Source organism: Astatotilapia calliptera, chromosome 18, assembly GCF_964374335.1.
Source record: "Astatotilapia calliptera chromosome 18, fAstCal68.1, whole genome shotgun sequence".
NCBI classification, from domain to species: Eukaryota; Metazoa; Chordata; class Actinopteri; order Cichliformes; family Cichlidae; genus Astatotilapia; species Astatotilapia calliptera.
This window is the reverse complement of record NC_137439.1, coordinates 32,704,713-32,720,050: the sequence shown is the minus strand read 5'-3', so window position 1 is coordinate 32,720,050 and position 15,338 is coordinate 32,704,713. Positions and strand designations below refer to the sequence as shown.

Sequence of the window (15,338 nt, the reverse complement as noted above, 5' to 3'; positions counted from 1 at the left end):
TGTTTAGTGCAGGTAGATGATATATTTATTCAGTAGTCAGTTCAGAACAACCCCAGCATGCAGATTTTCACATACTGCAGTTAAGGGTCTGACAGCTAGACAGATGCACACCCCGAATATAATCTATTTGATAGATAGCTGTAATTGATTTAAGATTGTAAAATAAGCTTCACGGTCTGGATAGATTGATGCTATTTATAAACAGTACACTGTCTATAGTTTTCTCCTATCAAGCTTCAATGACTCAGCATTATTATATGCCTAATGACATTTCTGAAGGACTCAAACAACAATACCACATATTTCTTGTATATGTGAATTGGACTTTTGGTCACTACTTTACATGAGAAACATGAGAAAGTCACATTTGTACCCATACCTAGATAGTAATCAGTCATTCCTCCAGGCATAATCAGCTTGGAAGTGTATTTGCCATGACTGGTGTCATTCTCGCTGGCGTTCACTCCTTCTGTCTATGATGTGTGAGTGTCATAGATCAGGACAGAAGTGATTTGGATGCTTCCTCACCAACCTTGAACATGAAGGAAAATGGTTCTTCTAGCTGTGATAGATCTTCTTTATGACTTAGAGGCTCAAGGTGCGATGCTCAAGCTTTTTTTTTTCCACATTTTGATCACCCACAAGAGTCCAATAAGCACACATGCTGATGGCTTTACTTCCCAGATGTGTTGTGCCTGTGCACATATTGGTTTCCCAAACAGAAATGATTCCCATTTTTCATTCAGACGATAGAAATGAGAAGGACCATGAGGTGATGTGTTTGAGATGTTAAGTGTAAAACTGTCAGATATGTTTGGATTTGTGTGTGTGTTATAGCATGGCTGCCTCTACTGGGACAAGCTTCAGTTTCATTCGGCTGACATTGTGCAAGTGGAAAAGTGTGTTTTGTGGCTTTTTGGGGAACAAAGCTTCGGTTTCTCATGTGGGAAAGCCTGACTGTCTATCAATCTATCTGCTTTAGGGTGTGTTAATGTTAGCATTGTTTTGGAGTTGACCTAAAAAACAAAATTAAATAAAAAAGAAACATCATGTTGCAATAGTCTAATTGACTGTTGTATTCATTCATGAATTGAATAACTTCACTACAGCTGACTTAAAAAAAACAGGAAGAAAAAACCCTCCAATGATTCGTGTCTTTATTTGACTGGAAAGAACTTGACATCCTCCCCAAGCTTAGTTTAAAAAGCATACACCAAATTTACTGAAATTTAAAAAATCTATTTTTAATTAAAACATTGAAAATGGTTACAAGGATCAATGCATTTCTGCATATTAACTGGATGCTGCGCTGTGAAAGGTTGACTTTCCCTCTATCTCTGTGTTATAGTACTGACCATGTTTTCCATTTGGAGCACGGTGCTCTAAAAATGTGATGCAGAAATTCAGGTCGGTGCTTGATCTATGGTGAAAAAAATCTTGGTCAGGTCAGTAACGCTGATGAAGAAGAAAAGTTTCCTCACTGAAAATATAAATTAACTTCAAGCAAAAGAGAAAGGAGGTTTATCTCTAAACGGTTAGTCACAACTTTGCACTAACTGAAAATGTTCTCAAAGCAAAACCTCTGTGTTTCTGTTTGTATTTACTGTGATAAAACACAGCTCTACTAAGTTTTGCAAGACTTGCAAATCCTTCCCTTTTATTTGAGATAAATGCAACTTTAATGATTGTGTCAATATTAATAGTTCCATGTATAGTTGGTTATGAATTTATGACTTCAGCTTAAGTAAAGTACAGAGAGTGCTCTTATCCTCTTGAAGGATTTTCAACTAATTATGGAAGATGTGTCTGGAAAAATTGCAAGCCTTTGGGGGATTACGAGCTAATCTGAAAACAAAAGGCCTACTTTATTAAGAAGCAAATGTAATTAGAGTGTATCATAATGAATCACTCTCTAAGACCAATTTTCTGCTCTGTTTCTCTCTACCTGATCCCTTTTGACAGCATTTATAGATACAAATGTGCAAGAGTAAATTCTTTTTATTGCTATGTATTGGAAAGGTATCAGATTATGAGAAGTTAAATGAGGTATTATCTTTTTAGAAGTGGCAACCTCAAGGGCCAAAAATCAAGCCAACATGGAAATTGCAAAAAAATCCAGTTCCTCTACAGGGGCGGATCTAGAGAAATTTTCTTAGGGTGGCAAGAGGGTGGCAAAGAAATCAAATGGGGTGGCAAAATCAAAACACATATGCAGATGGTTACATGTGGTTAAAATGATTTAAATGCAGTAAGTATACACATTTTTCATATAAATGGCCTGTATTTATATAGCGCTTTACTAGTCCCTAAGGACTTTACATATTCAGTCATCCACCCATTCACACACTGGTGATGGCAAGCTACATTGTAGCCACAGCCACCCTGGGGTGCACTGACAGAGGCGAGGCTGCCGAACACTGGCGCCACCGGGCCCTCTGATCACTACCAGTAGGCAACGGGTGAAGTGTCTTGCCCAAGGACACAACGACCGAGACTGTCCAAGCCGGGGCTCGAACCGGCAACCTTCCGATTACAAGGCGAACTGCCAACTCTTGAGCCACGATCGCCCCATTATATAGTTGTAGACTATATAAATATAGTCTACAACTTGAATATTGTCTGCAGCCCACATAATTAAACACTTTAGTTACATAAAACGTTAGTTTTGATTTTATGTACTGAATAGTCTGTATAATAAATAAATATGTAGCCCAATAAGTATAAAATCCAGAAAGCTACACAACATGGGGCGGTTCATTTACAAACACAAGTCTAACTTAAGTTTCACACTGTTTTTTGTTAGAAAATAATCAGATTGTTACATACTTAAATTACACAAAATGTCAGAAATCTGCACTGTCATGAACAAAAATTGAAACCTAATTTTTCATGATTTGTTGGATTAACCCTCTGAGGTCCAAAATATAACTGGTCATTTTTGACTCCTTTTGAGTTTACGTTTGTATTTCACCTTCAAATTGTTTCATTTTATTTTTTTCCTGCCTTGCTTGGTATCATTCTTTTCAGCTCAACCTCACGTGTCTGAATTTAGTAGTTTTTTCATTGACATACTGTATTAATATTACTGATCTGAAATCACACAAAAAACTTAAAATACTAGTAGTATTTCTTTTTTTACTGTAAAAAAAAAACCCAGACATGTTGAGTAAATTATTTTTGTAGCTTGAAATGCAAATATAAATTGTACATTTTGAAAACTTATGCACACATTTTGTAAACATATACAACTATTTATCTAAAAATGTAGCCAATACACCTGCCGTTTTTTATTTTATTTTGTACAACCATTTAAAAATAAAACTAAAATGAGAAAACAATCCAGTCACAAATGATGTGTGCCGCTGAAAAACGTTGCTCCACCAAAACATGGAGGAGAACAGCACAGGGTTAAACCTGCAGGCCAACAGGAGGTGTCAGACCACATGAAAGTGGTCTTGGTCTTGTCTTGGTATCGACGGACTTTGGTCTTGTCTTGGTCTTGGATCCCTCGGTCTTGTCTTGGTCTCGCTGTCTCGGTCTTGCTGTCTCAGATTGACATAGTGGTCGGGAGATTTGGAGTCAATAGTATCCATGACACACAACGTAACATTCGATAATGTGTCATGCGCAAAAGCATCAGCTCTAAGAGCCGTGCTTAGAGAGTGCTTTGTAGTAAATCAGAAGAGTCGACTCCCATTGAGCGAGAGCCGGCTCCTCACTTAATTTCCTTTTGCTGCTCAGCTCTCACACAGTGGCTCAGCTATGCTCCAATCCCTCCATATTGTGGCCAATCACATGCGAGGATAATATCATTCTGTGAAAAACAGAGAGTGAGAGACGCGACAGTCAAGTGGAGCGTGCGTTTGCGAGTGCATCGCAAAAACACATAAATATGCCTGACACAAAGCAGCGTCTGGCTGCAGTTTAAAGACTTTTTTGTCTCGGTCACGTCTCGACTTTGTCTTGGTCTTGACTCGGTCTGTCTTGGTCTTGGTCTCGATACCCTCTGGTCTTGGTATTGTCTTGGTCTTGGTTTAGGCGGTCTTGACTACAAGTCTAACCACTACCCAAAACTTTCCCCTCTTCCTAAACAACCAAATCCCACGTGTTGACTTTTTTAAAAATTGGTTGACATGGTACATTTTTCCACTGATAGGAAAGAGGTGGCTTTTTTTCTTTCTTCACTGTTTTCGCGCTGTCCTTAGAAAATGCTTAAAAAAAAAGTTGAGGAGCCTACAATGGTAGACAGAGAACTCCATTAATCAGACAAAGCTTCTGAGCGATACCTTGGCTTGGGAAGGAAGAACTATGGCAGAACGAGGCCCAGAGAGTGTTAGCCATCTGTCATGACCAGTTGGGAGTGAGGGGAAAGCAGAGACACTTAATCCTCTTTTCCAGATATGGTAATTTCTGGCCCTAATAAAACGACGTAGTTACACTGAGGCTACAAAATGAATCTAAAAACAATAGGCCATATCACAATGGCTTGATGTGATACTAAAAATCTGATTTATCCACCCTGAAAACTTTCTTTTGGGGGTGTTCTAGAAGTTAAAGCTAAATGTTAGGAGCAAAAGAATTTTGTTGCTATTTTTTCCGTTACTGTAGAGTGTATTTATGATCAGAACTCACATTCACTTTGAGAATATATGTTCTGGTTAAGTAAAAGTGTTGAGGCATTGTTCCAAGAGATCAATCAATCTACTGAGCAGTGACCGAACTTGTTTCAAAAACTATTCCATCTAGTTTTTAATATAGAGGTTCTATAGAGACTGAAGAACATAAAATACTTGCTGCTAACTATTATGTGAGCAGCAGTGTCAGCAATATATGATGGATGGCGCCTTTAATGTGTTACAGACACTTTGAAGTGATGGAGATAGCAGCTTTCTTGACAGCTCTGGACCTTCTGTTTTCCACTCCGTCTCTCCCAGCCTGCATCGCTGCAGAGTGAAAGACAGCGAGAGAGAGAAGGCACTGCCACATCCGCCTGAAGACATCCCAACTCCAACCTTATTGTCTGTCATGTTTGCAATTGAATTAAAAGCACAGAGGAAGACGGATGATTATTGAAGTTGTTGTTGCAAGAAATCGGGTGGGATTTAATGAGAGCCTTTTCACTAAGATGTGACTGACAGGGGCATGGCACAGGAAAAAAGACAAACCAGTGTTCGTTCCTATATGTGACTGGCAGTTGTAAACCCATCAATTCAAATTCCAGCTATGACAGATAAAATTCAACAATGAGTTTGTGCAAGGATTACTAAATGAGATGTATTAATTATACAGAGCATCGCCGAATCAACCAGTATGAACTTGCAAAGATGACATCGGTCTTTATGTATAGTTATCTAAACCTTTTTATCCATATTAAAAGGATGCTTGTATATTTTGAATATTTATTTTTAGAATTAAATAAGTGTTGAATGATGCTTGTCCTATTAGCTTAAGGAAATGTTCCAAAATGAAGTCCACCAGCTGAATGTCCTTCCTGAATATTGCATGGGGTAAAACAATAAGACAAAGAGCACAACCAATTACATTATTGGACTAGATCAAAGCCCAGTGCGGCACTCCAGGTCAAATTCACACTGACAGTATTTTATGTTAGAATACATAGTCATGCTAGCTGTTTAGTGAGCTGAAGACTAACCCATTCAAAGCAACAATGCTGACACACTGATGTTTACCTAGGAATGCTTTTAGCCACTATTGTGATGTCTTGTTTATTTGCTGAAATGCCAGCAAACACGCAAGAATTGAAAAAAAAGAATCAGATCAAGTTATATAAATCATTGTCCATGAATAAAAATATAAAGTGCAAGAACCAGTGAACACTTTGTTTGGTTGAATTCTAGACTGCTTTGTTAAGAACTGTTGAGGCTCTCTCTTTTCAACACATCCTGTGCTTGTAGTGAGGTGGATGAACAGTCCTCAGCCAGCAAGTCACTTAGCTGTCGGCTCTGCTCAATGGTGGCATGAATCACTAACTCAGCCCAGAGATTGAGATTTTTGGGGCAGCACGGTCACCCATTATGGAAAATAACCCCCCTCCCGCCGGCCCCTTTATCTGATAGATTTTGAGTGAGCCAAATTATCCATAAATTTGGTACATGGAGTCATAAATGTCAAGAAAAGGGAGGAAAACAGACTGACAAATTCCTTCAGCATGATGGCAGCGCTAATGATTACCACGGAGAGGCCGTGGAGAGAGAGAGACCAGGATAGTGTTGAAAGCAAATTGAGAGGAAGACAAAGGGTTTGAAAATAGAAAAAAAAAATAAAGAAATAAGGGAGAGGTGGTTGGGTGGGTGAATAATAAAGATGAATGTATATGCGGCACTGCGTGTGACTTAAGAACTGACTGAAGACAAAAAGAAGGAGAGGGAAAAAATGCAGGACAGAGGGAACAAAGTGGGCTGAGGTATAGGAAATCATTGATTCAAACTTGAAAGGAAAAAGAACTTTGAAACAGAATTCACATGGGCACTCTAATGAGGGCAAGCCATCATTAATGTGCCATTTTGGCAGCCATATTTGAATCTATCGCACAGCAGTAACTCAGGCTAACAGTCGTATATATTTTCATACATATTTCAGGATGTCAGTGGGGCAGTTTCAGCTCTTGTTGGCAAAGCTGGGACCACATCTGAGGATGGAGAAACAATTTCAGAGATCCGACTGACCCGCATCTAGCAGCATCTAGCTGTTTGTCTGAGAAAAACATTGTATTATTTTACTATTTCTATATAATTGTATATTGAGTACTACTGGGTGTTTTATAGCTACATTGCATTTGCTACCAACCTCAGTGGTCTCATTGGTCAGATCTGTTTTTTTCGGCTATGAAAAAAAATCGAGGTTGGTGTGAAAAATTAAATCCCACAAATTCGTCCTGTGAAATGAACGCCTGCATTAACAAGAATCCAGAATATAAAAAAATATACCTGCAAATTAGACCAAAGTTTCTTGACTCCGTCTTCCTTACTGGTCAGCAGTCTTTCACCCAGTCACTCAAGGGCCGATCAGAGTGATTAGATGAATCTGTATGAATTTGAAAGACACTATAAATAAAGACCAGCTGAAGAAAGCAGCCACAAGCCAGAGCAACAAGAACGTTTTTGACTAGTTCATCTTCATGTCAGCATAGAAAGAGAAAGATACAAAAAAAGGACGAGGAACCTGGGAGTAAGAGAAGATTAAAAAATCAGACAGAAAACTCAAACGCAAGAATAAGACAGTCTTGACTCACTAGTCCAGAAGAGGAAGATCACACCAAGAGAATGAGGCAGACACACACAAGGAGAGAGACAGACCATCATGTCATCTGGGATCACTGAACACTGTAATAGGCTTGAGTCTCGTCAGTTGGGCTCAGCTCAGGTCAGCTTGGCTGGAGATTTCTGTGCTGTCTTGTTGCCAACAGCCGCACATGGGAATATGATTCTCCAGCAGACCCAGAACAATCCAAGAAGGTCTCACTTAGCTGGCTTTGCGGGGGGGAAAAAAGAAATAATAGGTTCAAGTTTCCCAGAGGCTTCATACTGGCATAATATTTGCCCACTGGTTCATAATGGAACTAAAGTGAGCTCAGCACTGGAACGTGCTTGGCAAACCCTGCAGAGGGTACGAACTGTGTCTTCTGCACCGATGTTATTCTCACTGTAATTTTCTCCAAGTGTTCCCATTTTTTCAGTGTTTGAGATTCACACAGATACACACACACGCGCACACAGAGACACCCATACGTACAGTACACACAGGATTTCTCATCACATATTGGCTTGGGTAGCAGCTGCATCTAGTACAACAAAGTAGGTGCTGTTTGAGTAGGGTCCCCATCTGTTTCTAAAATTTTATTCACAATAGCATAAGGGACAGTTGAGCCAAGCACATTTTCCTAAATTATAGCTCAGGAATGTTACTTAAGATGCAGACTTCTCATTTGCATTACAGCTCAAGCTTAGAAACAATCCATGTAAATGTATTTTGAAATTTTGACCATTCAAAGTTTTGTTAAACTTGTCATTTTTTCCAGTTTACCATCATCTACAAGTTTCTACAGATACAAGCCAGCAAACCACAGAAACATAATCGAGAATGATGACTTTAAATCTCCAATATGTAGTTTCTGAAATAAAATCAACATTATATTTTATTTTATAGAGGACATGCTTACTCGTGGGCAATAAAGAAATATAGAAATAAATCTTGCCATTGTCTGGTATGACTGGAAAGCTATGTGATGTTATTGAATGTTTATGATCAGTCACCTTGCTTAAATGAACTTGCAAATCCTACTTTTGAACAGAAATGAATCTTTCAGTGTTTGTATCTATACAGTGGCTTGCAAAAATATTATATGCTTGATATAGTATGTGAGAAATAAGCGTATATATATATATATATATATATATATATATATATATATATATTTATTTATTTATTTATTTATTTATTTATTTATTTGAGTACACAGCCACTCGGGCTGCCAGGTTCATTTAAGTGGAGATGAGTAACAGACAACTGTAACGCTAACACTTGTATTTTAAGGCAGAAGAGTTAGGCAGCTGTGAGACAGGTTGGCTCAGGGACTGACAGACCAAAGGAGTAGAGATAATACTGCATCTCAGAGGTGGACATAAGTAAAAGGTGAAATCATCTTTTCCAGTTAGATCTGCCTTGAAGGATGAAAATACTAACAGGGGGATCCAAAGAAACAAATGACCAATTAGCTACATACACTGGCTTGCAAAAGTATTCGGCCCCCTTGAACTTTCCCACATTTTGTCACATTACAGCCACAAACATGAATCACTTTTATTGGAATTCCACGTGAAAGACCAACACAAAGTGGTGCACACGTGAGAAGTGGAACCAAAATCATACATGATTCCAAACATTTTTTACAAATAAATAACTGCAAAGTGGGGTGTGGGTAATTATTCAGCCCCCTGAGTCAATACTTTGTAGAACCACCTTTTGCTGCAGTTACAGCTGCCAGTCTTTTAGGGTCTGTCTCTACCAGCTTTGCACATCTAGAGACTGAAATCTTTGCTCATTCTTCTTTGCTAAACAGCTCCAGCTCAGTCAGATTAGATGGACAGCGTTTGTGAACAGCAGTTTCAGATCTTGCCACAGATTCTGGATTGGATTTAGATCTGGACTTTGACTGGGCCGTTCTAACACATGGATATGTTTTGTTTTAAACCGTTCCATTGTTGCCCTGGCTTTGTGTTTAGGGTCGTTGTCCTGCTGGAAGGTGACCCTCCGCCCCGGTCTCAAGTCTTTTGCAGACTCCAAGAGGTTTTCTTCCAAGGTTGCCCTGTATTTGGCTCCATCCATCGTCCCATCAACTCTGACCAGCTTCCCTGTCCCTGCTGAAGAGAAGCAGCCCCAGAGCATGATGCTGCCACCACCATATTTGACAGTGGGGATGGTGTGTTCAGAGTGATGTGCAGTGTTAGTTTTCTGCCACACATAGCGTTTTGCATTTTGGCCAAAAAGTTCTATTTTGGTCTCATCTGACCAGAGCACCTTCGTCCACATGTTTGCTGTGTCCCCCACATGGCTTGTGGCAAACTGCAAACGGGACTTCTTATGGTTTTCTGTTAACAATGGCTTTCTTCTTGCCACTCTTCCATAAAGGCCAACTTTGTGCAGTGCACGACTAATAGTTGTCCTATGGACAGATTCCCCCACCTGAGCTGTAGATCTCTGCAGCTCGTCCAGAGTCACCATGGGCCTCTTGGCTGCATTTCTGATCAGCTCCTTGTTCGGCCTGTGAGTTTAGGTGGTTGTCTTGGTAGGTTTACAGTTGTGCCATACTCCTTCCATTTCTGAATGATGGCTTGAACAGTGCTCCGTGGGATGTTCAAGGCTTGGGAAATCTTTTTGTAGCCTAAGCCTGCTTTAAATGTCTCAATAACTTTATCCCTGACCTGTCTGGTGTGTTCTTTGGACTTCATGGTGTTGTTGCTCCCAATATTCTCTCAGACAACCTCTGAGGCCGTCACAGAGCAGCTGTATTTGTACACAGCAAAATCTCCAGTGTTAAATTAACACTAGAGAGTGTCTATATGGGTCCACACCTCTGAGTGTTAAATACAACACTGTTGAGTGTTAAATTAACACTTTTGACAGTGTTATATGTTTAAAAGAAACCTAGTCAGTTTTGAAGATTAACAAAGACTAACACTGAGCAGTGCTGATTTTCTAACACTGGAAAATAACTCAAAATGTTAGAAATATTCCAACACTCATGATCTTCCTGGCCTTGGTCCAGCACCGCCTGCTGTAGACTGAGTGCAGGTCAGGGAGCTCGGAGCGGATGGTGCGCTCAGCTGATCGCACAACCCTCTGTAGAGCTCGTCTGTCCTGCATGGTGCTGTTTCCGAACCAGGTTAAGATGTTTCCCGCCAGGATGCTCTCTATGGTGCAGGAGTAAAAGTTCCTGAGCACCTTGGAGGGCAGTTGGAAGTCTCTCAAGCGTCTGAGGTGGTAGAGACGCTGACGGGCCTTTTTCACCACGGTGTTGATGTGACAGGACCATGACAGGTCCTGCGTGATGTGAACTCCGAGGTATTTGAAGCTGTCCACTCTCTCCACTGGGCACTCGTTGATGACAGGGGTCTGGTAGTTCCTCTCCTGCTTAGTGCTGAAGTCCACTATCAGCTCCTTTGTCTTACTGACGTTTAGAAGGAGGTTGTTCCTCTGGCACCAGTTCTCCAGTTTCCTAATCTCCTTCAGGTAGGCCGTCTCGTTGTTATCAGAGATCAGGCCCACCACGACGGTGTCGTCAGCAAACTTGATGATGGTGGTGGAGCTGGTAGTGGCCACACAGTCATATGTGTACAAAGAGTACAGCAGGGGGCTCAGAATACACCCCTGGGGGGCTCCAGTGCTGAGCCACTGTATATGTTAAAATGTAGTGTAGTGACAGTATGCTGCACTGTGCAGAATGTTGCTTAAATGTGTAAATCAAGCTTGGGTAACACTCCTATTTCATTAAGTGAGTTTGCGTGAGTGGGTTTGGTTTGTCACGCATGAAAAATTTGAAATGCATAGTTCACAAGTGTGCCTGAAGCAACTCGCTCTTGATGTTTGAGAGTTGAAGTTTTTGTGTCACAGATTATTCATATTTATCAATAATGTTATGATGTATGGGAAATACAGTGAGGACCCCAGAATGCAGGACTTGGCAAAATGGAGATGAACTCAAAATCACATCTTTAATGCAGGTAAAAATGGGGACAAAAAAAAAACAAAGGGCAAAATACAAAACCAAACAGTAACAGGACAACTGGCTGCCTGACATCATGAGGCACTGGGGACTAAAAGCAAAGATAAACTCACAATCATAGAAGGCTCTAAACGATAGCAATGATGAAATTAGTGAGGAGGTTAAAGGATCACATACTTGGTGAACAAGGTGGGACGAGTAGCCACAGAAAAAAGAAAATCATTGTGTGTGTCATTTGTCACAGAACTCCCTTCTCAAAGATACTTAGCCTATTGTTAAAGAGTTTTAAATCAGATACCGTAAGACCAACGAGGCAATGTGGTAGTGGTGCTTATTGCAAAGAAACTAAAAAAGAGCAGATGATCAAAAGCACTTTCTCCTGAAAATACAGTTAAAGAACAACTTCTCATATGTCAGATGACACAGATTGGAATATGGCAGGGGCTTAAAATTTTGTCTCGAGCTTTTGTGTTCCATGGGCACAAAAATACTAGTTTGAACAAAGTGGCATAGATGTAGCACACGTCTCCATACTTCATGCAAGTATATTAATATATAAATATAAAAGTAACACAACAAACAATGACAGAAGACAACCTTTTCCTCATTACCACATGCTTTTAGTAGTGTGTTCAGCTCGTGATAATTGATGCTCTCTTAACTTGTTTAGGCTTTTAAAGATGGCCATCTGTATGTGACGCCATACGGTAAATCGTCACATAAATAGTGTTGCTTAATGACAATGATGCTACAGTGAATAAGATGGGATTCTAATGGAGAAGTGAATGAGTATAACTGCCGTTTAAAGCGCAGGTATTTGCTTTGTAATTGTGATTCATTATAACATAACAGCTTTTTTTAAATTCTAATGACACGTGAAACTCCCCAGCTTCTCTGTCATTTTCCTGCATGCTAGCAGGGGTAAAATGGAATGTGATGAATAGGCTTTCACTGCTCAAAAACTGTATTGTGATAAATTACCTGAGACTAACTTTGTTGTTTTCTCCTTCTCTCTATCTCTGCTGAATTCCCTGCAGATGAATTCAAAGCCTTCCTGAAGCGATTGCCCACTGATCGCTTCCTGAATGTGTCCATGATAGCCAAGCTCTGGTCAGCCGACTTAACCCTCCAAAAACGTTATGCCCAGCTGGAGGCCAGCACCGTCCTTGTCCTCAGCAAAGCCCAGAAGATCATCAGGAAACTGTTCACGCTGAGTAAACGCTGCCCCAAACAGCCCCGCATCAGTCTCCCCCAACAAAGGTAGCTCACCGGGACACACTGACAGAGAACAAACCATTACTGGTATTTTATCTGGCTGCTGTGTTTGCAGCTATGGACTCTTTAACAGCCCACCTCAAAGGGGTGCACACATACCCCTTTATAAAACATTTGTTGATTGCACTGGAATTACATGGGTTTCGGCCTTGGGTTGTCTCTGTTGTAGGTTATGCATTACAATTTCTCTCACGTTTAAACCTCTTGGGCTATTTGACTGGCCACTTTATAACATTTACCTTGCTAGTACCAGGTTGGAACCCTGTTTGCCTTCCAATTGTCTTAATTCTCAATGGCATAGATTTAGCAAAAACATTCCTCAGTGAGTTTAGTCCATTTTGAGATAACAGCATCACACAGTTGCTACAGATTTGTCAGCTACACATACATAATGCAAATTGCCAATGGAGAAAAGGTGCTCTGTTGAATTGAGATGCTCTGACCGTTGGCCATTTGAGCACAGTGAACTCACTGTCACGTTCAAGGAACCAGTTTCAGGTGATTTGAGCGCTGTGACATGGCGTGTGATTCTGTTGGAAGCAGCCATCATAAAATGGGCATACTGTGGTCATAAAGGGATGGACACAGTCAGCAACAATACTGAGGTATGATGCTGCATTTTAATGATGCTCAGCTGGTACTAAAGGGCCCAGAATCTGCAAAGAAAATACTCCACACCAATACATCGCTACCAAGATACAAGACAGGATGGATGTGACACGTCTTATTTTGTGTTTATATATGTGTGTGTGTTCCTGTCTAGCTATCTTTGTGAGGACCGAAATCTGCCTTCTACTATACTTGTGAGAACCAACAGTCACTTGTGAGGACACACACACCGGTCCTCACAAATTTCAAGGCCTTTTTGAGGCTCAAAATGTGGTTTTAGTGTCAGGGTTACAATTAGGTTATGGTTAGGTTTGGGGTAAGGCTTAGGGTCAGGCATTTATTTTTAATGGTTAGAGTTAGGGTAAGGGGCCAGGGAAACCATTATGTCAATGAAGGCCCTCACTAAGATAGCTTAATGGGCTTGTGTGTGTGTGTGTGTGTCTGTGTGTGTGTGTCAAGATTAGAGAAATTACATGGCCAAGATTTTATTATATTCTCTCCCTCCCTCGCTCACAGACACATAACGGGTATGGCAGTCCATTCTCCCTGCAGCACGGACTACACTGCCCATGAGGCTACATTCTTTAGTGTTACAGGCGATGCCTGTAACACTCTGCCTGTTACCTTCATATTAAATCATTTTTGTGAATAATTTTTAAAAATATTTCTTCACGTCATTATGCGGACCGCAAGGAGGGGTGACATGGGCCGCAAGATTGAGACACAGACGTTACAGCCTCTTAATGTGTGTTTTGTCAAAAGTAGAGAGGGCATAGCCGAACCTACGAAACAGGAAAATACCTCAGTGTAATCCCTTTATTTCAGCAAAGTAACTGTATTCTGAATACCACCTTTTTAAACGGTAACTGTAACGGAATACAGTTACTCATATTTTGTATTTTAAATATGTAACGGCGGTACATGTATTCCGTTACTCCCCAACACTGCACATAGATCTGTAATCTTGTACTGAAGGCTGCGACTGAGTTCCAGAATGACCTTATGTTCATGTAATTCCCAGGGACGCGGGAACTTGTGTTTGTAACATGGAACAGGCACAACTTCTGATAAGAAGTCATTGCAGCTGAACAGACAGACAAAAAAGAGCGCTGCCTTTGTTGAAATCACCTCTTCAAATCATGTAACGAGTTAACTGACTCCCACAGTCTGAGTGAATTCTGCACGTGACCTCACTCAGTTTCAGTTTTTTGATTGATTGTTTTGTTTTTGCTGTTGTTTTTTTAAGGGAAAAATGAAGAAAGACCTTCAATTCAAACAATGCCAAAATGCCTCAAGGCGCTTTATATTGTAATGTAGACCCTACAATAATACATAGCAAAAACCCAACAATCATGTGACCTCCTATGAACAAGCACTTTGGCGACAGTGGGAAGGAAAAACTCCCTTTTAACAGGAAAAAACCTCCAACAGAACCAGGCTCAGGGAGGGGCGGGGCCATCTGCTGTGATCGTTTGGGGTGAGAGAAGGAAGACATGATAAAGACATGCTGTGGAAGAGATACAGAGATTAATAACAAGTATGATTCAATGCAGAGAGGTCTGTTAACACATATTGAGTGAGAAAAGTGACTGAAGAAGAAATACTCAATGCATCATGGGAATCCCCCAGCAGCCTACACCTATTGCAGCATAACTAAGATAAGATTCAGGGTCCAGCCCTAACTATATGCTTTAGGAAAAAGGAAAGTTTGAAGCCTAATCTTAAAAGTAGAGATAGTGTCTGTTTCCCAAACCAAAACTGGAAGCTGGTTCCACAGAAGAGGGACCCGAATACTGGTATACTGCTCTCCCTCCCATTCTAATAAAAACCTACAACCTATGAAAAGTATGTGGGCCTTGAGAGGTCAAATGGACTGCAGCTTAAGAAAACACCAGAACATGAAAGTGTCCTTCTATCAGGATTTCTCAGCCGAGGTGGCACGAAAGAGAAAGGAGTCGGTGAATGCGCGTTACTTGTAACGCGTTACTGTAATCTGATTACTTTTTTCAAGTAACGAGTAAAGTAAGGGATTACTATTGCAAAAATGGTAATTAGATTACCGTTACTTTCCCGTAGGAACGCTGCATTACTGCGTTACTAAAACCGTGATTTTTTTGCGAGAATGTCTCATGACAGTGACGTAAGCAAGTGCAACGTTGGTGACAACAGCTGTGTACAGATCAACAACGGATCACATATCAAGTGCGGAGAG

The 15,338-nt window shown here is 40.5% G+C and overlaps 1 protein-coding gene across 1 annotated transcript in view; it reads left to right on the top strand.

Annotated features, from left to right (window-relative positions):
• The window catches only part of brinp2 (bone morphogenetic protein/retinoic acid inducible neural-specific 2), a 298,504-nt gene that overhangs the window by 264,772 nt on the left and 18,394 nt on the right, over positions 1 to 15,338 (top strand). Inside the window, exon 7 of the mRNA XM_026148790.2 lies at positions 12,280 to 12,502. Coding sequence (XP_026004575.2) covers positions 12,280 to 12,502 — 223 coding nt within the window. The remainder of the gene's footprint in view (positions 1 to 12,279; positions 12,503 to 15,338) is intronic.